This window comes from Rhinoderma darwinii, chromosome 4 (assembly GCF_050947455.1).
Source record: "Rhinoderma darwinii isolate aRhiDar2 chromosome 4, aRhiDar2.hap1, whole genome shotgun sequence".
Taxonomy (NCBI): Eukaryota; Metazoa; Chordata; class Amphibia; order Anura; family Rhinodermatidae; genus Rhinoderma; species Rhinoderma darwinii.
In genome coordinates, this window is record NC_134690.1 from 28836085 (window position 1) to 28860404 (window position 24320).

The 24320-nt window shown below is 43.3% G+C and overlaps 2 protein-coding genes across 3 annotated transcripts in view; one reads left to right on the top strand and one right to left on the bottom strand.

Annotated features, from left to right (window-relative positions):
• CYP39A1 (cytochrome P450 family 39 subfamily A member 1) overlaps positions 1–704 on the bottom strand; it is an 81565-nt gene extending 80861 nt beyond the window's left edge. The window contains exon 1 of the mRNA XM_075860955.1: positions 464–704. Coding sequence (XP_075717070.1) covers positions 464–667 — 204 coding nt within the window. The 5' untranslated portion in view covers positions 668–704. The remainder of the gene's footprint in view (positions 1–463) is intronic.
• Positions 705–783: 79 nt separating this feature from the next.
• On the top strand, positions 784–23621 carry SLC25A27 (solute carrier family 25 member 27). 2 transcript variants are annotated; one of them, XM_075860954.1, is made up of 10 exons: positions 786–1101; positions 2575–2760; positions 3725–3809; positions 9181–9303; positions 11687–11799; positions 15935–16019; positions 18068–18160; positions 18347–18449; positions 21497–21581; positions 23441–23621. In XM_075860954.1, exons 1-9 carry the CDS (start codon positions 1011–1013, stop codon positions 21566–21568), a joined length of 951 nt encoding a protein of 316 aa, XP_075717069.1. In that variant the 5' UTR covers positions 786–1010; the 3' UTR covers positions 21569–21581; positions 23441–23621. The 2 variants fall into 2 exon arrangements, 1 of the variants encoding a protein (XP_075717069.1); XR_012883059.1 differs by lacking the exon at positions 18347–18449 and having other exon boundaries at positions 784–1101.
• The last annotated feature ends 699 nt before the right edge of the window (positions 23622–24320 follow it).

Here is a 24320-nt window from a genome sequence, read left to right on the forward strand (position 1 = left end):
GGAGTACGACTGTTGCAGTCACACGCGCCAGAATTCCTTGCAGAAATTTCTGCGCCCTAAAATCAGTTGCATTCATTGGAACGTGCAGAAAATCCATACACCTGCTACAGAAACAACCCCATTAAGGTGAATAGAACTGATTTTCAGCGTCAAAAATTTCTGCAACTAAATCTGCCGTGTGTGACTACACCCCATTAATTAAATCGATGGCTGTGGGTAATTTCCATTAAATAGTGGGGGTAATCTCATTGAAATTCCATCATCTTATTCAAGTTGTGCAGCATGGGTCTGGGGTCTGCAACCTGTGTCCCTGCAGCTGCTGTGACACTACAACTCCAAACATTCACAGACAGCAGCAGGTTATCAGAGCATGCTGGGAGTTGTAGTTTCACAACAGCTGGAGAGGCAGAGGTTGTAGATTGATGCTCTAGCCTTAGAAGCACTGAACAGAAATGACATTTACCTTTTTTCTGGCTTGTTCTATAAATTCCAGAGGGGATTTGCCCATCTGTAGCGCAGCCCCCAACCATGGTATCCACCCTCTGATACAAGGGGGTGCAGGAAGGTTCTGCCTGCTTCTGGAGAGGAAGCTTCTAGCCAGCAGTCCGGCCAGAAGGGCCAGTAAAAGCCCGAACACTGGATACAGCCCAACAATCCCTTCCAGCATCCTGCAGCTTACTGGCACCTTACTGGCACCTATTCCAGCTGCTGGCAGCTAGTGACGTCACCGAGAAGGCGTGATTACCGACAAAGTGACAGGAGAGCGCAGTGAGAGCCATGACAACCAACCAGCGTCTGCTTTCCTTGCAACCAGCCAATCAGAGGTGGGGGCTCGGCTCTGGGGCGGGTTACATTAATTGACAGCCGGGCAGAGTCTGAGTCTTCTATCTTGTACAATGCACAGAGGAGCTGGTCCAAACTACATTTCCCGGCGCTCACTACTGGAGACGTGACGTCACGGCCCCATGTAGGGGTGGTTTTAGGGTCTTTGCACCAGGCTGTGTTCGGGGATGTCACCTAAGGACAGGGCTCTGCCGGACAGATGGCCCCTGCTCAGCAAGTTTGTCCTGTCCGCCTGTGCAGCCAGTGTGGCCGAGCTAGGTATATCCAGTGTGTGTCCTTGTATGTGACAGTGATACTGGTAACTCACACTCCTAGTTTGTGGGACTACAGGTCACAGCATTTGCGATGGCCGCCTTTCAGTGAGCATGCCGGTATTTGTAGTACTTGTAAACTGTAAAAGTTTTAGTAAAGTTTTGAATGTTACTTGTGTCTTTTGCAGGGGGCGGGGCATACTGTGTGTCACATGATGTGAGAGCCTCAGCAATTTGAGTCACATGATTTTAATTTTTCCAGGGTAGTCACAAGCGATTTCCATTACACGGCGGTTCAATGCCATTACGATATTTAACCTAGGGCCGTGTTCACATGTCAGTTTTTTTTTTTTAAGCGTATTTTGGCTCCGAAATGGTGCATATTCCGTGCCAAAATACATGGGAAAATCATTTACAAACCGCGTCCCATTGATTTTAATTGGAAACCACCCCATTGTTTATACAGGGAGGAATTAAAAAATGCTTTGCGGAAAAAGAACGTGGATTATGTCACTTTGTGACGCAGGTCCTTGTGAAAATATCGGCGAATCAGAGGCCGAAATCTGAGGGTTGACCTCGGATTTATGCCGCTGATTGTCTGCCAAATCCACGTCCGATTTTTTTCCACTTGTCCCAAAAAAAATCTCTACCACCCCCTTCATGATCCCTACTTTATCTTACATATCTTCAGTCCTGAGAACCTTCAGATATCCATACAGATTACTATAAGCATTTTCCTGCTTGCTGTCAATGAATGGAAACAATATTGGCTCAGTGATTTCTACAATGTTATCCAATCCAGAAAATTCTCAGCGAGCAAAATCTCCTGGGCACCATACTGATGTTTTACCTGCACTGATACATTGTAACAAACTATCAGGACAGCAGATATACATTTTAACAAACTATCAGGACAGGAGATAAACATTCAGACAGCAAATCTATCTCATAGAGGTTTATCTAGACTGGATGAAATCGTAGCAAAACCTCAGCTGTGACAAGAATTAGGTCTGTATGGGTTTTTAGCCTCTGGATGTAAACATGAACATTTCTATTCACTGACATCAGACAGAATTCTTGACAATGGTGAGAAAAGTAAACACAAAGTAGATTAGAAAGTTGTATACAATGATTAAAGGAGATGTCTCATCAAGACAACCCCTCTTACAAATGAGGCCTGCACGGCGATCAGCTGATCGCTACAGATCCGGCTCCTTACACCCCTGGCGGAGAGAGTTAATAGCAGAGAAGTGTGACCCAAAAATAGTAACCTTGTTAGAAGTGTTGTATGAGATTAGAATGAAAAAAAACTGTGCCACATTTTTGCCCCTGGTTTGTGTTTGATATTGAATTGTGTCCGGTATGGAATAAGGCTGAACTGCAATACCAGATACAACCCATAGGCAAGAGTGGCGCTGTTTCTGAGTGGAAACACTAGATCCGTCTCCGCCTATTACAGTAATATTGTCTTCATTAACAGTGACTTTCCCTTTGGATCTCACGAAAACTCGTCTACAGATACAAGGAGAAGCGGCACTGGGGCGTTTTGGAGAAGGAGCGGCGGGGCCCTACAGGGGAATGGTGCACACGGCCTTTGGTATAGTGCAGGAGGAAGGGCTGCTAAAGCTTTGGCAGGGAGCGACGCCAGCCATCTACCGCCACATTGGTAATATACGTCATTACTTGTATGGTTAGTGGTGGACAGGAAGTGTATGGGGAGGATGACGGGTGCGTTAGACGAATGGTGTAAGCGGCGTGCTCCGTTTTTAATGCGGTTCTGCGACAAATGTGCATAATATTAATGTGTACATTGTCAGGGTTTGTGTAAAATGAAATATCTTGTTTGTCTTATGACACGGTAAATACATATGCCCCCGTCTCGGCTGCTAGGGAAGGAACATAGTAATATATAAAATGTGAAAAACGACCAAACCCCCATCCACATCAATATCTACATCCTAACTGACCTGAATAGTGGCAGTCACGTGTATATGTGTGCACATCGATGTGGATGGTGATCTATTCTCTTCATATGTTTCTTTTGGGTAGAAGTTCTGTAATGTGTTGGGGGTCAGTGCTAAGACCATGGGTTGGTATGGATGGTAATTTGTCTTATTTTTGGGGTGTGGGTGTTTTTTATTATTTCGTGTTTGTTTTCTGGACACCCAAAAAAGTATATATCTTTGCTTTTTAAGTTTATACATATAACCGAATATTAAATTTCCCATCTCTTAAAGGGATATGCCATGACTTTCTGATTGGTGGGATCCGACCTCTGGAAACCCCACGATCTTGAGAATGAAGGGGTCATAGCGCTAAACTTCACTGTTCTTTGCTGTGCAGGGAACTGCAGCACGGCCCCATTCCCTTAAATGAGGACGGCTGTAGTTACCTGCGCAGTTGGTGGCCTGGGAGCGCTACCTTGAAGGAGTCGCAGAGCAAAAAAAATAATGCTGCGGCCCCATCATTCTCGGGATCGGTGGGGGTCCCAGAGGTCCTTACCCCACCGATCAGAAAGTGATGGTGTGTCCTCGTGACAACATACTTTCTTTTATTTTTAAAAATGCTTGCTCCCTGGTACTCTCTTAGGCTATGTAAATAATGTGGCTTTTATCTGGACTATCACACAGTGTACTCAGGAGTCCGCATGGTAGCTTATGAGCAGCTCCGAGACTCGCCACTTGGAAAAGGGGATAATGAAACCTTTCCACTATGGTAAGTGGGCAAATATTTCCCTTATTCTTCAGTTTCTTTTATTTGTATATGATATGTTGTATGATGACGTATACTATTAGTGAGGCTCATTTGGCAGGAATATAGTGGTGTACCTACCATAGACTACACGACTGCTATAGGGCCTGTGGTGAGAGGGGGGCCCAGAACTGATCTGCTTTCTGTCACAGTGTTCTATGCAGCTGCCACTAGGGGGCGCTCACTACATACAGATTTATACAACTTTCATTAAAGAGGCTCTGTCACCACATTATAAGTGGCCTATCTTTTACATAATGTGATCGGCGCTGTAATGTAGATTACAGCACTGTTTTTTTATTTAGAAAAACTATCATTTTTGACGGAGTTATGACCTATTTTAGCTTTATGATAATGAGTTAATGGACAACTGGGCGTGTTTTACTTTTTGGCCAAGTGGGCGTTGTACAGAGGAGTGTATGACGCTGACCAATCAGTGACCAATCAGCGTCATACCCTTCTCTCCATTCATTTACACAGCACATAGTGATCTAGCTAGATCACTATGTGCAGCCATGTACACACACACACACTAACGTTACTGCAGTGTCCTGACAGTGAATATACATTACCTCCAGCCAGGACGGGATGTCTATTCAGAATCCTGACACTTCAGTTACGTTTGTGTGAGGTTTACAGCAAGGCAAGCGTAATTTAGTGAGATTACGCTGTAAACTGTCATTTAAAACGAGATTACGCTTGCCTTTCTGTAAATCTCACACAAACGTTAGCGAAGTGTCAGGATTCTGAATAGACATCCCATCCTGGCTGGAGGTAATGTATATTCACTGTCAGGACACTGCAGTAACGTTAGTGTGTGTGTATGAGGCTGCACATAGTGATGTAATAAATTATAGCAGGCATAGTCTCGCGAGATTACGCTGTAAACAGTCATTTACAGTGAGATCTCGCTGTGCTGTAGTCGCTACAGAAGTGGTCAGGATTCTGAATAGTAACTAAAAATATTGCTCGGTCCTTCAGGTTAAAAACACGTGCAGCATTAAGGGGGTTAAAAAACAAACCAAAAAAACTAAGATACGGCTGCAGGTTTTGGTAACATTTTATTTTATTCTTTCTTCCTGAAGGTTCTCTAGACTTTGTATAGAATTTTATAACTGTCAATAATTAGCTGTGGGGATTTTCAGGCCAGGTTCAGCTTTTCGGCAGACTTATTAAGTGCGGAGTTGGATAAAAAATTTCCACTGAGTCTGCGTTTTCACTTTCATGTGCTTATTTGATTTTCACCTGATAAGATATTAGTTGGCAGGTCACTTGTGTTTCTACGCCAGTCACAAAAAATATGCAAACCTAATGGAAAAAAGGGAGGACATTATGGGCCTCATTTATCACAACTGTCCAACAATATAAAATGGCCTTGTTTCCCATGACAGCCAATCAGGACCTTGCTTTAATTTCTTGCACTTCTCAGGAAAAATGAAAGCTGCACTATGATTGGTTGCTATGGGCAACAAGGCCAGTTTTTCTGTTCGTTGTGATAAATGAGCTCCAATGTAGGTGATCTAGCAAAACTAGTGCAAAGAAAGAGGCGAGTAGTTACCCATGGCAACTAATCAGATTCTACCTCTCATTTTTCTGATACCCTTTGGAAAATGAAAGTAGCAATCTGATTGGTTGCCATGGGCAACGGCTTCATTTTTCCTTGCACCAGTTTTGATATATCTTCCCTGAGCAGTTTTGAAGCAATTTCCCACACTTCGACGTACAGTTATATCACGAGGATGGCGCAGGCTCTGCATCTGTGCCCACGCCATCCAAAGAGGGTGTCAACCGTATATTACGACTACCAGTATTGAGAGACTAGACATGGAACGCACATTCACAATATATACGTTGATCTGAGCCGCTAGTCAAAATTTATGAACGGGAGGTTCTTTGTTAACATTTTGATCAAATTGTATATAAGCCCACTTTCCACTTCACGGCGACCTCTTTAAAGTGGGTCCCGACTCTATCGGTTGCAGCACCGCATGGCGGCCACCGCCACCGCAGCACCGCTCCTGCAGAGCGACTTACAATCCCAGCTGTTTTATCCTTAAATGTCGCTGTCAATATCGACTGCGACATCTGGGAGGGGGCTGGGTATCGCTGTGTTCGTATTGATGTGTATAATAATATTTATTTATTTATACTGCACGGCGAACGCTATAAAAAAAAAAAACACAAAAAATGGTGGAATTGATGGTTTTCATTCATCCCGCCACCCAAAAAATAAAGTACAAAGTGATCAAAAAATCGTATGTACTTCAAAATGGTGCCAATTAAAACTTCAACCCTCAAAAGAAAAAAGCTCTCCTAATCCCTGTTCACACGGAGTATTTTGACGAGCTTTTTGGAGCGGAAACCGCTCCGCAAAAACCGGCCGAAAATGCCTCCCATTGATTTCAATGGGAGGCGGGGGCGGTTTTCTCCCGCGAGCGGTAAATGCCACCTCGCGGGAGAAAGAAGCGACATGCCCTATCTTCGCGCGTTTACGCCTCTGACCTCCCATTGACATCAATGGGAGGCAGAGAGAGCGTATTTCGCTGAGTTTTTTGCCCGTAGCACTCAATGGCCGCGGGCGAAAAATGTGGCGAAAATTGCGGCAAACGAAATGCAGGAAGGGCAAAATCTGCCTCAAAATCCCAAACTGAATTTTGAGGCAGAATTTTCCTCCTGCAAAAAACTCAGTGTGAACACAGTGCTACCACCTCCCCCCCAAAATATTTTTTTCTATAAGGGTATGTGCACACACACTAATTACGTCCGTAATTGACGGACGTATTTCGGCCGCAAGTCCCGGACCGAACACAGTGCAGGGGGCCGGGCTCCTAGCATTATAGTTATGTACGATGCTAGGAGTCCCTGCCTCGCTGCAGGACAACTGTCCCGTACTGTAATCGTGTTTTCAGTACGGGACAGTAGTTCCACGGAGAGGCAGGGACTCCTAGCATCGTACATAAGTATGATGCTAGGAGCCCGGCTCCCTGCACTGTGTTCGGTCCACTACTTGCGGCCGAAATACGTCCGTCAATTACGGACGTAATTAGTGTGTGTGCACATACCCTAATAGTTATAGAATCTGTTATTTGTTTTTGTTTTTTTAAATCTCTGCCCACAAATATAATATACAGCTACGTCAGAATAATAAAAAAGTTGTAGCTCTTGGAATGCGACGGTGGAAAGACGAAAAAAAGAAGAAAAAAAAGCTTTGTAAAAAGCCCAAAATAGGCTCCTGAAGGGGTTAATCTATCTTTATAGCGGTTGGGGTGATTCAAATCTCATGCAAAGAGAGTTTACTGATACAATTCTGGCTGTCTGCAGACACCACTAGGGGGTGCTAACTGCATAATGTGGTACTAGGTTTGCAGTACATAGTTTGAGCCACAGGTCCAGGGGATGCACGGCAGGCACCCAGTGTTGAGTCGGGATTTCTCTACTCCTCACGGAGAGGCCATCACTTTTGTCACGTGTATTAATGGGGAAGTCATTGTGTTTCCACCACTCATTGGCTTCAATGGGAATTGCTGTGCACATGCCTGACAAGTGTGAATGGACCCCCATTCAGACAATAATGGGGTGTTCGCAGTCATACCCCGACCGCTCAAACACTTATGACATTTCCTGTGGATTATTTATACTTTATTTGTATTGTATGGCGGTTTTAATTGTTCTGGGGTGGGTTTTGACATTAATTGTACTGTAGGTGGGTGGCGGCATTAATTGTAATGTTGGGTGGCAGCATTGATTAACCACTGAATAGCTGCATTAATCGTACTGTGTGTGGTGGCAATAAGGGGGTAGTCTTATCAAGACCCTCTATGGACCAGAACAGAGATTCAGACGTCCCTGTATTACATGCTCTGATAAGACAGTATGCAGTTGGCTCCCTCTAGTGGTGACTTGAGGCAGACTGAATGTTGTCATATTACTTTACATGAGTGGAATTGTGGTATCTGAAAAAGGGAGCGCTAAAAACATTTCTGAATATATCTTTTAAGTCTGTGGTGGAAGCCTTAGGGTAGCTACTACTGAACCTGACTACAGAGGAGACTGTTTGCAGTCCGGATCCGCTAGTTAACCACAACATTTTGCAAAAGTGAAACAGGACTATGGAGACCAAGCAGGCGATTAAAGGGGTTATCCAGGCATTTTTTATTGATGGCCGATCCTTAGGATCGGCCATCCATATCAAAACGGTGGGAATCTGACTCCCCACTGATCAGCTAACTGCGGCCTCTACAGTTTACCAATCACAGCGCTGTATCCTATTAGGGCATATGGATGTAAAGGGTGTCCCCTGCACTAGACCCCCTCCATCCCCTCCCAGAGCGGAAAGCTGCTGCAAGGAATAGCTCTCCCTCTGTAGGGCCCGTCTAGTTGTAATCCTAAAATAGCCAGCTGCCCCCCCCCCCCATAGCAGCTGATTGCAAGAGTTAGGCCCCATGCACACGACCGTGGCCACAATCGCGGCCCGCGATTGCGGGCACGGCCGGCCGCTGACTGACAGCCGCATTTTCGGGCCGTGCTCCCATACAAAGTATGGGAGCACGGCCCGCAAAATGCGAAAGAACGGACATCTTCCATAATTCCCGGAACATTTCCACGGCACTAACACCCTTCCGTAGTGCTACGGAAAGGTGTCAGTGTTCAATGAAAGTGAATGGCTCCGTTTTTTGCTGTCGTGTGCATGGGGCCCCAGTGGCAGCAAAACTTGCAACAATTAACTCCTGTCCGGGGACCTTTCACATGGATAAGGTTTGTCCAACGATCGGTAATCACTTTAAAAAGGAAACTTTCTTAAGAGTATTCCGTGCAATTGCAGTGTTTGCCTATCAGTGCCAGGATGGATTGGGGCAGCTCCCTTACATACCGGCAAAGACGACCATATTGTTCTACCAAAGAAGCCCATCAGCATGGTCAACTTTTTCTGGTCTATCAATGCTATTCTAGAGCTGTATCTCAGGACCACCTTCCCAGTCCATATGCCCTACTAGGCATACGGACGTCCTAGAGGGGGCTCCCCCACTTGTGACACCCCTCTGTGTGCCCTAACGGATGGCCACTCTGTAAAAGTGGCTCCTGCTCTGGTAGACCTGGCGCGTCTGTGCATTATATGAACAGTTCTTTATTTGAATGTAGAATTTGACTTTTTACCCTGCAATAACCGCTGTGGCTTCCTCGGGTGATAACCGCTGATCGATGGTCGTGAGATCAGCTATAGTTGCGGCTTCTTTTTAAAAATGAGTTTTCGTCATGAGACAACCGCTTCAGTTTCTGATTTATTTATAAGATTTCTAGAGATCTGTCCTAGAACTCTGAATGGTTTGCATTTTAGGAAGGCTGTGGTGGGCGGAATGAGCGCCGGAGCTATCGGACAGTTTTTCGCTAGTCCAACAGACCTGGTAAAAGTTCAGATGCAGATGGAGGGAAAGAGGAGACTTGAAGGAAAACCACCCAGGTGAGTGCGGACGTTCACTAGTATTAGCTTTTCCCCTATTGGATTACTGACCATGGCATTTTCAGTTTATACGTTGCTAAATAGGGGAGATAAGAGTCCTGACCTCTTTCTGCTGCCAACGCAATTTCTGCTTTCAAGAGTCCCAGACAGAGAGGAGTCCACTCTACTAGTCATGTGCAGCTTAATAGCCAATCACAAGACAGATAAGCAGCCCTACTTTATTACCAGGGACATGCATAGAAGAGAGGAGGCCTCATAGTAAAATGGGTCCCTCCATGATGATGCCGATCTTTGCCATCTAGGACAGAAGGGCCAAGTATTTGTTTCCGATCCACGTCCTGTCTATGACCCTCTGGCAAATACCCGAACACCTTTTTACTAACAATGTAGTTCCTCTGGAAAGGGGAACCCTGCACACGTTCTTACCAACCTGTATATAATGGGAAAGCAGGGCAGGACCCCTCTATCCAAGAGCCCTATAGCTGCTGCATGGTCTCTCCCCATGGAGTGTACGGTTTTGCTTATTACAATATTTAGCTTGTAACATGCACATGATCAGCTGAGTGAATCCCTCCCTGCAGAATGTACATTGGCATCCGCTATGTTTTTGCACCTCAGTTCTCTTCTATAGAGCTATTTATAGACCAAAGGGACACAAGTTTTTAAATGCTTTGTCTGAAGCCACTTAAACAGTGTCTACTTGGAGCGGGGGAAGTGAAGTGCTTGTCATTATTCAAACCCATTTTGCTGATGCCGTATGGGCAAGATAATATAATGCTTGCCTCAATAAGTAAGAATATAACTGTTGCTGTATAATACTGCCCCCTATGTACAAGAATATAACTACTACAATACTGCCTCCTATGTACAAGAATATAACTACTATAATACTGCCCCCTATGTACAAGAATATAACTACTATAATACTGCCTCCTATGTACAAGAATATAACTACTATAATACTGCCTCCTATGTACAAGAATATAACTACTATAATACTGCCTCCTATGTACAAGAATATAACTACTATAATACTGCTCCTACATACAAGAATATAACTACTATAATACTGCCCCTATATACAAGAATATAACTACTATAATACTGCCTCCTATATACAAGAATATAACCACTATAATACTGTCCCTATATACAAGAATATAACTACTATAATACTGCCCTCTATATACAAGAATATAACTACTATAATACTGCCCTCTATATACAAGAATATTACTACTATAATACTGCCCCTATATACAAGAATATAACTACTATAATACTGCCCCTATATACAAGAATATAACTACTATAATACTGCCCTCTATATACAAGAATATAACTACTATAATACTGCCCCCTATATACAAGAATATAACTACTATCATACTGCCTCCTATATACAAGAATATAACTACTATAATACTGCCCCTATATACAAGACTATAACTACTATAATACTACCCCTATGTACAAGAATATAACTACTATAATACTGCCCATATATACAAGAATATAACTACCATAATACTGCTCCTATATACAAGAATATAACTACTATAATACTGCCCTCTATATACAAGAATATAACTACTATAATACTGCCCCCTATATACAAGAATATAACTACTATCATACTGCCTCCTATATACAAGAATATAACTACTATAATACTGCCCTCTATATACAAGAATATAACTACTATAATACTGCCCCCTATATACAAGAATATAACTACTATCATACTGCCTCCTATATACAAGAATATAACTACTATAATACTGCCCTCTATATACAAGAATATAACTACTATAATACTGCCCCCTATATACAAGAATATTACTACTATAATACTGGCCCTTATTTACAAGAATATAACTACTATAATACTGCGCCTATATACAAGAATATAACTACTATAATACTGCCCTATGTACAAGAATATAACTACTATAATACTGCTCCCTATATACAAGAATATAACTACTATAATACTGCCCCTATATACAAGAATATAACTACTATAATACACCCCTATATACAACAATAGAACTACTATAATACTGCCCCCTATGTACAAGAATAGAACTACTGTAATACTGCCCCCTATATACAAGAATATAACTACTATAATACTGCCCCCTATACACAAGAATATAACTACTATAATACTGCCCCCTATATACAAGAATATAACTACTATAATACTGCCCCCTATGTACAATTCTATAGATTTCAGAATATTTATAGTGGTTGTTTCTTAGCCGCTCTTTAGGGATGATGTATACAATTTCATAGCAAACTGCTAATGGGTATAAAATAAATATTTTGACTCTTAAACTGTTTGTTTTGTCTGACCATCTTATTTTATATCCATTTCCAGAGTTCGAGGGGTTTATCACGCATTTGTGACCATTGTGTCCAAAGGAGGAATTCGTGGCTTGTGGGCAGGTTGGGTGCCAAATGTTCAGAGAGCTGCACTGGTAAATATGGGAGGTAAATGGAAATTCTAAAGATGCTATAAAAGCACAAAGGATCTGTAGGAAAATCATTATATACGTAGAGGAGAACTTTATATATGATGATGACTTTATACCCTGGATGCGTATTCTCTAGTGGTGGAGTGGAGTAGGGGAAGTTTGCTATGTGAAATCCAGAAATAGGCGTAAGTTACTATAGGGCTGGCTGCATATTTGGACTACTTTAACGGGAGTTGTATGTGATTGTAAACGGGGCTAAGCTGCAATACCAGACACAGCCTAAGGGCAAGAGTGGCACTGTTTCCAATCCCATACAATCATTTTAAAGGTAATACGCATTTTTTTCAGGATATCCATTACCGTGATGGTTTCTTCACCTACTTTGCTAATATAAGCATTATCATTTCCCAAGGATCTACCAAGGACTTCAGTCCCAGCGTACTCTACATTGTTTTCAAATGCAAGAACGTTCTGCACCCAATATTATTTACTACTGACCTACTGATAAGTGCAGATCTGCATCTTATGTTACAGGGGTGCCCTAGACTTACGTATGTAGTGCTGAAATAACAATGGGTCTAGTGTTCTCACGAATAGTCCACAAGCGCTTTGCATAGGTCGCATTGCTAGTTCATATGCCGTCCCTTTGTGCTCGCTCATACAGGCTACTTTGAGCATGGGCACTTATGTATATACATTAGTATCCTCTAGAGCAGACATGGGCAAACTACGGCCCGCGGGCCACATACGGCCCGTTAGGCTTTTTAATCCGGCCCGCCGAACTTGTCCAAATCATAGTAAAAACCTCCTTTTTTTTTCCCCTTTCCCTGCAATGCCCACGTTTTCCCAATAGATGGCGCACTCAAAACACATTGACCGTTGTCCTTAACGCCGAAGGACGGATATATCCGTCCTCAGCAGCTGCTAGTTCGCGCAGGAGGACGGATATATCCGTCCTGTGATGGCGCGGGTACTGCCAGTGTACCCACGCGATCAGCGGCAGGAGCACGGCTGTTAGGCCTCATTTACACGAGCGTGTGCGTTTTGCGCGCGCAAAAAACGCTGCGTTTTGCGCGCGCAAAAGGCACTTGGCAGCTCCGTGTGTCATCCGTGTATGATGCGCGGCTGCGTGATTTTCGCGCAGCCGCCATCATAGAGATGAGGCTAGTCGACGCCCGTCACTGTCCAAGGTGCTGAAAGAGCTAACTGATCGGCAGTAACTCTTTCAGCACCCTCGACAGTGAATGCCGAACACAATATACACCAACCTGTGAATAAAAAAAGACTTTCATATTTACCAAGAACTTCCTGCTTCCCCCAGTCCGGGCTCCCGGCCGTTGCCTTGGTGACGCGTCCCACTCTTGTCATCCGGCCCCACCTCCCAGGATGACGCCGCAGTCCATGAGACCGCTGCAGCCTGTGATTGGCTGCAGCCTGTGCTTGGCCTGTGATTGGCTGCAGCTGTCACTTGGACTTAACTGTCATCCCGGGAGGTCGGACCGGAGTTATCGGTAAGTCAGAACTTTTTTTTTTTTTTACAGGTTCATGGATTTTCGGAGCGGAAGTCACTGTCCATGGTGCTGAACCAGTTTAACGCTTTCAGCACCGTGGACAGTGACTGTCTCCTGACGTCGCGTACCCGAACATTTTTTACCGGTTTCGGTCAAAACGAGTTTGGCCGAACCCGGTGAAGTTCGGTGCGCTCATCTCGAATTTGACACTCCGTTTGGATGTTTGTAACCAGAAAAGCACGTGGTGCTTTTCTGTTTACATTCAGGAGTTTGACAGCTCTTGCGTGATTTTCGCGCATGCAACGCAGGACCGTCAGTGTGGCATGCGTTGTTTTCACGCACCCATTGAAGTCAATGGGTGCGTGTTGCGTGAAAAACGCAAGAATATAGAACATGTCGTGAGTTTTACGCAACGCACTCACGCAGCGCAAAATTCACGCATCGTCTAAACAGCCCCATAGACTATTATAGGTGCGTACGACACGCGTGAAAAGCACGCGCGTCGCACGCGCGTATAATACGCTCGTGTAAATGAGGCCTTATACACAGCCTGGCTCCTGCTGCAACTGCCGGAATCGAAGCGCGCTCCGATTCCGGCAGTTTAACCCATTAAATGCCGCTGTCAATAGTGACAGTGGCATCTAATGTGTTTGACAGAGGGAGGGAGCTCCCTCTGTCACCCGATCGGCGCCCCCGCAAACAAATCGCGGGTCGCCGTCGGGTTTCCATGACAGCCGGGGGTCTAACAAAGACCCCCAGGTCTGTCTTCCGCAACTGCCTGTTTGGCGATGCCGGAGGCATGACCTAATAGATTGCCTGTCAGTTTTACACTGACAGGCAATAATGCTTTGGTATACTAAGTATACCAAAGCATTATATATGCGATCGGCACATCGCATAGTGAAGTCCCCTGGTGGGACTTTAAAAAAAAATGTCAATCAGTTAAATAAAGTTTGTTGAAAAAAAAAAAAATAATTAGTCAAAATCAAATAAAACTACTTTTTTTGCCCAAAAAGTGGTTTTATTCAGTAAAAGTGTCAAAACAAATAACACATACACATATATGGTATCCCCGCGATCGTAACGACTTGACCAATAAAATGAACACATTAATGAAACCGCTGGATGAACGGCGTCCAAAAAACCCGCAAAAAACAACGGCAAAATTCTCTCTTTTCTCCCATTCCCCCCATAAAAAATAAAATAAAAGTTAATCTATAAGTCCTATGTACCCCAAAATAGTACTAATGAAAACTACGCATTGGCCCGCAAAAATCAAGCCCACATACGGTCACATCGACGGAAAAATAAAAAAATGACGGCTCTTGGAACGCGGCGATGCAAAAACAAGTAATTTTTTTCTAAAAGGGTTTTTATTGTGCAAACATAGGAAAACATATAAAACCTTTACATATTTGGTATCCTCGTAATCGTGCCGACCCATAGAATAAAGGTAACATGTTATTTATGCTGCATAGTAAAGGGCATAAATTTATAACGTGAAAATTAATGCTGGAATAGCTGCTTATTTTCAATTCTCTCCTAAAATAAAGTTAATAAAAGTTAATCAATATATTGTAAGCATCTAAAAATGGTGCAATTACAAAATACAACTCGTCCCGCAAAAAACAAGCCCTTATACGGCGATGTCGACGTAATAAAAAAAAAGTTACGACTCTTGGAATGCGACCATGAAAAAACAAAAAATAATCCTTGGTCATTAACGTGCAAAATGGCCCGGTCATTAAGGGGTTAATGTGGCGCGTATTTCTCTTTATTTCACTTTAATTTTCACTTCGTTTCACGTCACCATTAAGCCCTTCGGTTTTCAAAGAGTACAATATCAGCCGTCACTTTGCCACGAAGCATGCAAACTATGCTAGCAAGCAGTCAACACAAGAACGGGCGGCTACTGCTCAGAGGTTGGCAGCTAATTTACAGAGTCAACAGAACTTTTTTCTTGATAAATCACAGTGCGTATGTTATTTTAATCTATTTACATTTCCTCCTCCCAGTATCTGCGAAATAGTATGTAAATGCCATATCTTGCATATTCCTTGAGACAAATTTATTAACTGATAAGGGCTATTTTTCACATTTGAAAGACAGTTAATAAATTGGGTTGTAGTGTTCTTACTGTGCTATGAGGTTTGCACACACTACATTTAATGCTTTAGTATATCCGGCCCAAACACTCCCTCCAAATGCTCCTGGCCCGGCCCCTCTGTCAAATTTTAGAACCCATTGTGGCCCGCGAGTCAAAAAGTTTGCCCACCCCTGCTCTAGAGTGTACAAGCAACGCCTCGGATGGCTTTCTCACCATAAATATTTTTGGCATGTTTGCTCTTGGGGCCCCTACCCATGGGTAACAGGGGGTTCCCCCATTCCACACGTGATGAAGCCATCACCTCTAACTCCCGTAGACTTGAATGGGGAGAGCCGCATACGTTTACAGCCACCTTTCCATCCAATTTCGGCCTTCATGTGGTGACCAGGATAAGGAGGACCCTTGTCCTCCCAAAAGGAGGGGTCCCCATCAATGTCTATGGTAGGAAAACTCCTATAAAAGCTTAATTTTCTAATCAACCGTAGAAAAAGAATTCCGTCATTATAACGTTTTCCTCTTTACCTCTTCCTCAGATCTGACCACTTATGATACTGTCAAACATTTTCTACTTCGGAACACAAACCTCAAGGACAACAGTTTATGTCACAGTATTTCTAGGTAATTTCTCTGCTTTATGTACAGAAGGGGTCCTAACTTATTTATGAGCGACATTCAAATATGACCGATACTGCCGAGCCACATTAAAGGGTGTCTTATTAGGGTATATGGACATCAAAGTGAGGTGTCCCTCGCATAGACCCCCTTCCACTATGAGCCAGAGCAGGTGGCTGCTGCAAAAAGGGGCTTTCACTCTGGAGGACATCATCGCTCATTCATTTCGGTCATCTGTACTATTTTTGTAGGTGCCAGCAGCACGATTTAGTTAAAATACCTGATCAGCAGAGGTCCCAGCAACCTATAATCTGCTTATAGCCATGTTCACACAGGGCGGATACGCTGCATAAAAGGAACCCATGGGGAATTCCGTCCGAAGAATTGCAACAAATTGTGGTGCAGTTTTTCGGGCGGAATTTCCGCTGCGGAAAAGTTTATATATGCCTCTGTAACCGTTGTCAAATTGACGCTTTTTTGTGTTCTCTGTCCAGGCTGGCCTCCTGGGATGACGCTGCAGCCTGTGATTGGCTGCAGCAGTCACATGGGATAAAATGTCATCCCAGGAGGCCGGCCTCGTTGGAGCTGTAAGTATTAACTTTTTTATTAATTTTACCCAAAAAAGGGTTGCTTTTATCTGAGTTGCGATTTCCGCTGCAAAAATAACATTTGCTATTTGTTGCGGGTTTATCTTCCCATTGAATTCAACAGGGAAAACCCGCAACAGAAAAGCAGCAGTTCTGAAGCATAAACTGACATGCTGCGGATTAAGAAAATGCACTTCAGGTCAATTTATGAACGTTGTTCAAATCTTATCCACTGCTTCTACTGTAACAGGCTGCAGATTTTCCGCAATGAAATCCGTGTTCACACTAGGTGTGAACATACCCTATCTCTGAGGAAGCGGCAAAATACAAGGGGGTTGTTCTGATGGGATTAACTCCTTCAATTATTAAAATGTTCTCCCAGCCACAAATGCAAACTTACCTGTGCTTCTAAATCCGTTTATGTGCAGTCTCTAGCTTCAGTTTCTGAAACAGGAAGAAGATATCTGACACCTACCATTGGCAGCCATATTGGTTCCCATGTAGCTTATTCTGTCACCTGATTACCCATTGGATCATCCCCCTCCCTACTCCTTAGCGGTCATCCACAGTGCTCTCACTGTGCCGAGAAATGCTGGACTGAATCTATCCCTGTAGTGCATAAACACGATCTGGTATTTGTCATCATTCATGTATTCCTTTCCTGAGATATGGTCCACTGTTCTGTTGGCTCTGTATATGCGAATTTGCCATAGTTAGCCAACAGGCCGTGGACTACCCTCAAGCTGCCTCGCACTGATTGGTCAGCATCAAAGACAGGGAAGCTAGCTCCACCCCGTTGGCTCACTACAGCAAATTAGCACATAGGGAGCCAACACAACAGTGGAATGGAGGGGTCCAGGAAAAAAACAAAAACCGCACTGGATTTAGGGACGCAGCATTATTTAGGTCAGTTAACCAGTTCAACTTATATGACCTAGTGACGGGTCCTCTTTTTCCACATAAGTGTTTTTTTATGTCATGTCAATTAGACATAGTGTCAACGTAAGCCCCAGTGGTCTTCTGAGATAGACGGGACCACAGTCTGTGTTCTCCGCCAAAAAATGGCAACAGAGGCATGGTCCGTCTCAATTGAGATGGACAGGAGATATAGAAATGGGCCAATTGAGTCAGTTTAGCTGTTTGTTTCTCCCATTTGTCTCATTGGGGGAAGAACCGTGGCCACCTAGACTAGACTCCCTCATTCTTAGGTTTGGGGAAGGTCCCAGTGGTAGGACACCTCTGGTTACACGTCTATGGCTGGATGACATGACCATTATACATGACCCATATAGGAGGATTGCAGGCAGTTTTTATTTTATTATGGGAGTACTACGTAAGCTCAATTTCCATTTCTTCTTGGTGTGTCAAAAATTTGGCAATAAAACGATAAATTAAAAAAGGTATTATGAAGACATTGGCTATTGTAGGAGGTGTAATCTCTGACACTAGTGTTCATCTTTTGAACAGCATATGTTCAGGACTGGTTGCTGCTACTTTAGGGACACCGGCGGATGTTATCAAGACCAGGATAATGAACCAGCCGAGAGACAAGCATGGACGGTGAGTACCTTCTTTCTGCCATAGAATACATTTTGGGACCTGGGAGCTTTTCTGGCATACAGGCTAAACGTAGGGCAAAAACGTTATATGAATGGGGCCTAAAAAGCATTTTTTTATTGAGTAGGCTTGTGGGGAGGGTGGCTGGGATACGGTGTCCCTGTAACCTGCTGTCTCCATATTTTACAGGGGGATATTGTACAACTCTTCCACCGATTGCTTTATACAAGCTGTGCGAGGCGAGGGCCTCCTGTCCCTGTATAAAGGTTTCATTCCCACATGGATGAGAATGGTAATTGCATGTAGATTACCACTGTGTGTTCTAACTGCTGCTTGAGGGACCTGAATTAAAAAGGTTTCTCCATGAATATATGTATGTAAACATTTTTTTATTATGATGTACATATCAATTGTGCACTTGGCCCTATTAGACTGAACAATTTTCATGCAGATTTTTGTATAATCGTTCGAATGCAAGTGATAATCTCCACGTGTAATAGCGTGCAACGATCGAACAACAAATCGCTGGGTTTCCAAGGATCGGCCACATCTACCTAAATGAAAGATTAACGTTTGTCAACACCACATCTCCTCGTCTTCTCAGAAATCTTCCATTCGTTAGCAGTTCAGAGACTAGGTGTGGGCGAGCGAGGAGCGATCGCATTAACGACTGAACAGCGAAAATCGTCAGCAATTATTGTCGCGTGTAATAGATCCTCTTTCGAACTCCAACGTCTCGTTGAATCATCACTCGTCTCTCGTTCTTGAAAGAATATCTGCCCGTCTAATCGGACCCTAAGAAATTCAATGCTTATTATCTACTACTCACTCATCCCAATTGTTTACACTGCTGAGCAGCTTACTGTGGGCGGGACTATAGTTCAGAAGTGTATTTTAAAGAGGCTCTGTCACCATATTATCAAATCCCTATCTCCTATTGAATGTGATCGGCGCTGAAATGTAGATAACAGCAAAGTTGTTTGTTTTTTTTTAAAACGATAATTTTTGCCCAAGTTATGAGCAATTTTATATTTATGCAAATGAGCTTTTCAATGGACAACTGGGCGTGTTTTCTCGTATTACCAACTGGGCGTGTATTGTGTTTTTACCAACTGGGCGTTGTGAATAGAAGTGAATGACGCTGACAAATCAGCATCATACACTTCTCATCGTTCCCACACAGTTTCTTTCACTAAAGACGCACAGTGTGACGTCACCCACAGGTCCTTTAACCTTGTCGTCGGACAAAGAAGATACATTGGCTGAAAGGCGTCCAAAAGGTTAATATGCTCGTCTCTAGGGAGTTTACTATGCTTACCTGCACATGGTGATGCTGCTGCAAATTCAACTGTACGCTTGGAGCTGTGGTGTCTTCTCTCTTCCGACGCCAAGGTTGAAGGACCTGTGGGTGACGTCATCATTCCCAGCCAGCTTCTTTCACTGCAGACACAGCGTGACGTCACACACCGGTCCTTCAACCTTGGCGTCGGAAGAGAGAAGACACATCAGCTCCAGGCGTACAGTTGAATTTGCAGCAGCATCACCATGTGCAGGTAAGCATAGTAAACTCCCTAGAGACGAGCATATTAACCTTTAGGACGCCTTTCAGCCGATGTATCTTCTTTGTCCGACGACAAGGTTGAAGGACCTGTGGGTGACGTTACGCTGCGTGTCTTTAGTGAAAGAAGCTGTGTGGGAACGATGAGAAGTGTATGACGCTGATTTGTCAGCGTCATACTCTTCTATTCACAACGCCCAGTTGGTAAAAACACAATACATGCCCAGTTGGTAATGCGAGAAAACATGCCCAGTTGTCCATTGAAAAGCTCATTTGCATAAATATAAAATTGCTCATCACTTGGGCAAAAAAAACAACTTTGCTGTTATCTACATTGCAGCGCCGATCACATTCAATAGGAGATAGGGATTTGATAATCTGGTGACAGAGCCTCTTTAATTTGGCCATACATCAGGGAATTTGGATGTCCGAAAAGGTCAATTTCGACCAATTTTCTGACGACTGTCCACGCCTTTTCGTGACACAAACAAACATTGCAGATGCTGACCGGAGACCGATATCTGTGGAAAACTTGATCTGCCGTGTTGGATTTTTTTGGCTCGTTGTCAGGTGTAACGATCAATCGTCGATTTGTCGTTTTAATTTGAGTTGACGTTCAGAATGACAACCTTCAAAGACCAAACATGAACGAAAAGTCGTACAGAAAACTGCCATCTGAAATCCCTAATATATGGCCAGCTTAGAGTATGGGTTGGGCCTGCTACACACGGCTGTGTGCGGTCCCTGAGATACAGACTTTACCGGACCGAACACAGTTCAGGGAGCTGGACTCCTAGCGTCCGTTATCTATGATGTTAGGAGTCGCTGCCTCCACACGGCATTACCGTCCCCTACTGTAATCCTGTTTTCAATAGGGTCAGTATTCCTTCAGGGAGGCAGTGACTCGCAGCATCATGGATGACTATGATGCTAGGAATCCGGATCTCTGAATGGTGTTCATGGTAACTCAAGCGCCACCCAACCTTCAAAACACACATACTAAAAACGTAACTAATAATTAAAGACCAAGAGACAATTCAGATGGACTAGAATGGCCGTGGTATTTATTAAGGGGTTACATAATAAATAGAGTAACTAAATATTAAACTTGTAATAAATACCAAATATTTTAATAAATATTAAAAACCAATAAATATTATACCAATAATTCATGACCTTGTCCACCCATAAACTGGGCGACAATAAAAGGGAGTGGGGCGAGGCGATTGATGATCCTCTTCTTCATCCAACTCGGACGGGCAGCAAACCACTCCAAAACCTGGGAATATATATTCAAAATTCCCGCCGTTTTACCAAAGGTAACCAATGAAAACACCGGATTTTCCCGCCACAGACCTGAACTTGACCTTATACAGGTAAGTACCAAATAGAAATAGGGAACAAAGAGGGTTAAACCAAATGACCTTTAATCAATGACCATAAAAAAGAAATTAAGGAAAAGAGGAGGAAAAAAGGGGTGGGCGCCGTGTTACCATGAGGGGCTACGCTGTAAACAGGCTAATAGCCCCTATTCATTCCGGGAAATACAACTGACCTGTGGTCCGTATCTCACGAACCAGACAAGGCCGTGTGAAGCGGGCCTTAAACGGGCATCACCCCACTTATTACAACAGAGGGTGTTTCATTCGCACTCTGATACAATGACCTATTCCCATAATATGTCCTTGATTGTTCAGGCAGTTGGATGATTTATTCTGTAAAAGGTTCCTGCGCTTTCGTTGTCGTTAATATCCTGGTATTTTGCTTGGTACATTTTGCAGGCTCCCTGGTCACTGGTTTTCTGGCTGACTTATGAGCAGATCAGGAGACTTGTGGGAGTGAGTCCATTTTGAGATTCATTATGAGGTAAGTCAATCTGCTGGAAGTGTCCTAAATCTTCTACAAATGTATATTTCGATTTTTCCGTATCTTAATAGACGGCTAAGGTTACACTATAACATCCATAGTAAGATACTTGCCATAAAAATCACAACTGTAGTAGAGTATAATGGAAAAGGAGTTGTAATATCTAAGCTGCCGTACAGGGGTATATGGTTCTCTGCCACCATCTTGCTCGGAGGAAGGACTAATCGAGGTTCGTTGTCGAGCTCAGGTTACTTCTTCGCATCTAGTTCTTTCGCCCAATTTGTGGTCAAGGTAGTACAAGAAATTGGGCACTTCTATCCAATAAAGCTGGCCATAGACCTCAGATGAAAGTCTGAAATGGCCGATTCCGACAATTTGGATGATCATATAAAACTTTTAAGTGAACGATCGTTTGTGATGGCTGACGACCGACTGATGTTTACTGAAAAATTTGAAGTCGTGTTTGAACAAATCTAATCCACAGGCTGCAGAACATTTTCCACACAAAATTTAGAACATGCTGCCTATATTAAAGTCCACAGCATACCCATTCTATTACTGATGTTCACACCGGATTTTACCCTTCACAATCAAGTAGGGGTGAATGTAACACCTGCAGTTTTCGCTACAGAAAAATCGGCAAAAAAATTCACATGTACCCAAAGTCTTCCCGCTGCTGGTGCAGATTTCCATTGCTTGGAACCCAGAAGTTCTGTAGAACCATAGAAAAAATGGCATGTGTGCCCTTTTGGTGTATTTTGGATCCTCTATGGCTTTGTTCACATTGCGTCTGAGCCTTCCTTCAGGTGTACACGTCGGGAGTATTGCCTGATGTATGCCTCTGAATTAAGGCTCTGGCATATGCCACTGTATAGGCATCCGGTGGCTTAAAGAGGACCTGTCACTGTCATATATGTTAATCTAGTTATCTGACCTGAATGGCGCTGTCTCGCTGATTTCCAGTGCTGTTTTTTTCTAGACCACCCCGTTTCAGAAATATAGCCCACTGTTGTGTTGGCTCCCTCTATGATAATTTTCTGTAGTTAGCCAACAGGGCCTGAACTACTCTCAAGCTGCCTCGCACTGATTGGTCAGCATCAGAGGCAGGGAAGCTAGCTCCAACTAATTGGCGAAGTACCGCAAATTAGCATAGAGGGAGCCAACACAACAGTGGGCCATATCTCTGTGATGGGGAGGGGTCTATGAAAAAAATTACAATCCGTGCAGAAATCGGGAAGACCACGCTATTCAGGTCAGTTAACCCGTTCAACTTCTATGACCTAGTGGGGTATAGTCTGTAACATGCCTATGCATAGAATAGCGTAGACTACTACTACAGAAAAAAAAAATACTGACTTACATGACCGAGTCTAAAAGGGCATACTTTCAGCCTATCCATGGAGCCCTATGGATATGAGTTATACACCTGGAGCTTTTCAGGCGCAAACGCCAAATTTAAATGTGTTCCATGGCTCAAATGTGACGTGAACAGAGCCTAAGCTGTTTGCCATCGCTTCTAGTACCCAGCTCTGCCGTGTGCATGACGCCTTAGAACTATGTTGTAAGGTCACACAAATGACAGCAGGGGTGGAGCTAAGTTGTGGTCTGTTTCCAAGGGCAACCAGAAGAATATTCAAAGGAGCTATGTATATAAATGGAGAAAAGGACATCAAAATAAAAACCGAAGCAAAATTACTCCGCTTTTATGCTTCTTACAGTGTTCAGTAAAAGGGTCTCCTTCTTCGGTAATAAATCCAGAAATGTAAAGTTATTTAGAATACTAGTTAAAGATTTTCACATTGTTACATGACTTCATTTTATATAATTTTTCACTTCTACGTTTGTGTTTTTAATTGCAGGAATGAAGAGTGAATCACTGACGGAAATCGTGCTGGAGTACGAGCATGCACCAGGTCACACGAAAAACAGCTAAAATATACAAAAATGTACTAGTTCTGATTTGTTGCACAATTTAAAATTTATTTTTATATAAAAATCTCCAATTGTTTTATCTGGACATAAATATTACTTTAAACCTCATGTGTGATTTTCGTGTTTGTTTTTTTTCCTTCTAAAAATATACATGGGAATTTAAAAGGGACAATAAACCTGAGGTCCGCAGTTTATAAAAGGTCAGCTGTGTTATAAGGCTATGTTCACATAACTTTTTTGGCCTGCGTTTCACGTATACACTGCAAAAAGCTCCCGACGTATACGTTAACTGTAGACTGACGGATGCTGTCACCCATAGGCTATAATGGCATTCATTCAACAGATACATCTTTGTACTCTTATGACCTTGTACATGACGTATACGTTAAGCCGATACCATGGGTAACAGATGCCACTGTTAGGCATCCGTCACAGGTTTCCGTCACCCATAGACTATTATGGCAACCGTTTATCAAATACGTCATGAAAAGCTCCCGACATATACGTTTAATGGATGCCTGTGACGTATGCCATACAGTGGCATACGTTACCCATAGGCTTCCGTGTTAAAAAATAGTATATGGCACGGTATACTTTTTCTGCAGGATCACGTTGTATGGTATAGCGTAGTCTACTATACTATTCCATACTTGTATACCAGCCAGACGGAGGCCAAAAGAACAACAGGGCCTAAGAATAGCTGTTTGTATCATTTACACCTATGTGTATGTAAACATCTCTCTTAGGCTACATTCAGACGAGCGCCGGCAAACTCGGACGTGGAAAACGGACGTTTTTCAAGTCCGA

Excerpts from the sequence above, each read along its gene's own strand:
- SLC25A27 (XM_075860954.1), top strand. The coding sequence starts at position 1,011 with ATGTCACCTAAGGACAGGGCTCTGCCGGACAGATGGCCCCTGCTCAGC. Across the intron at positions 18,161-18,346 it reads CCGAGAGACAAGCATGGACG|GGGGATATTGTACAACTCTT; the intron begins GTGAGTACCTTC and ends CATATTTTACAG. Across the intron at positions 18,450-21,496 it reads TTCCCACATGGATGAGAATG|GCTCCCTGGTCACTGGTTTT; the intron begins GTAATTGCATGT and ends TACATTTTGCAG.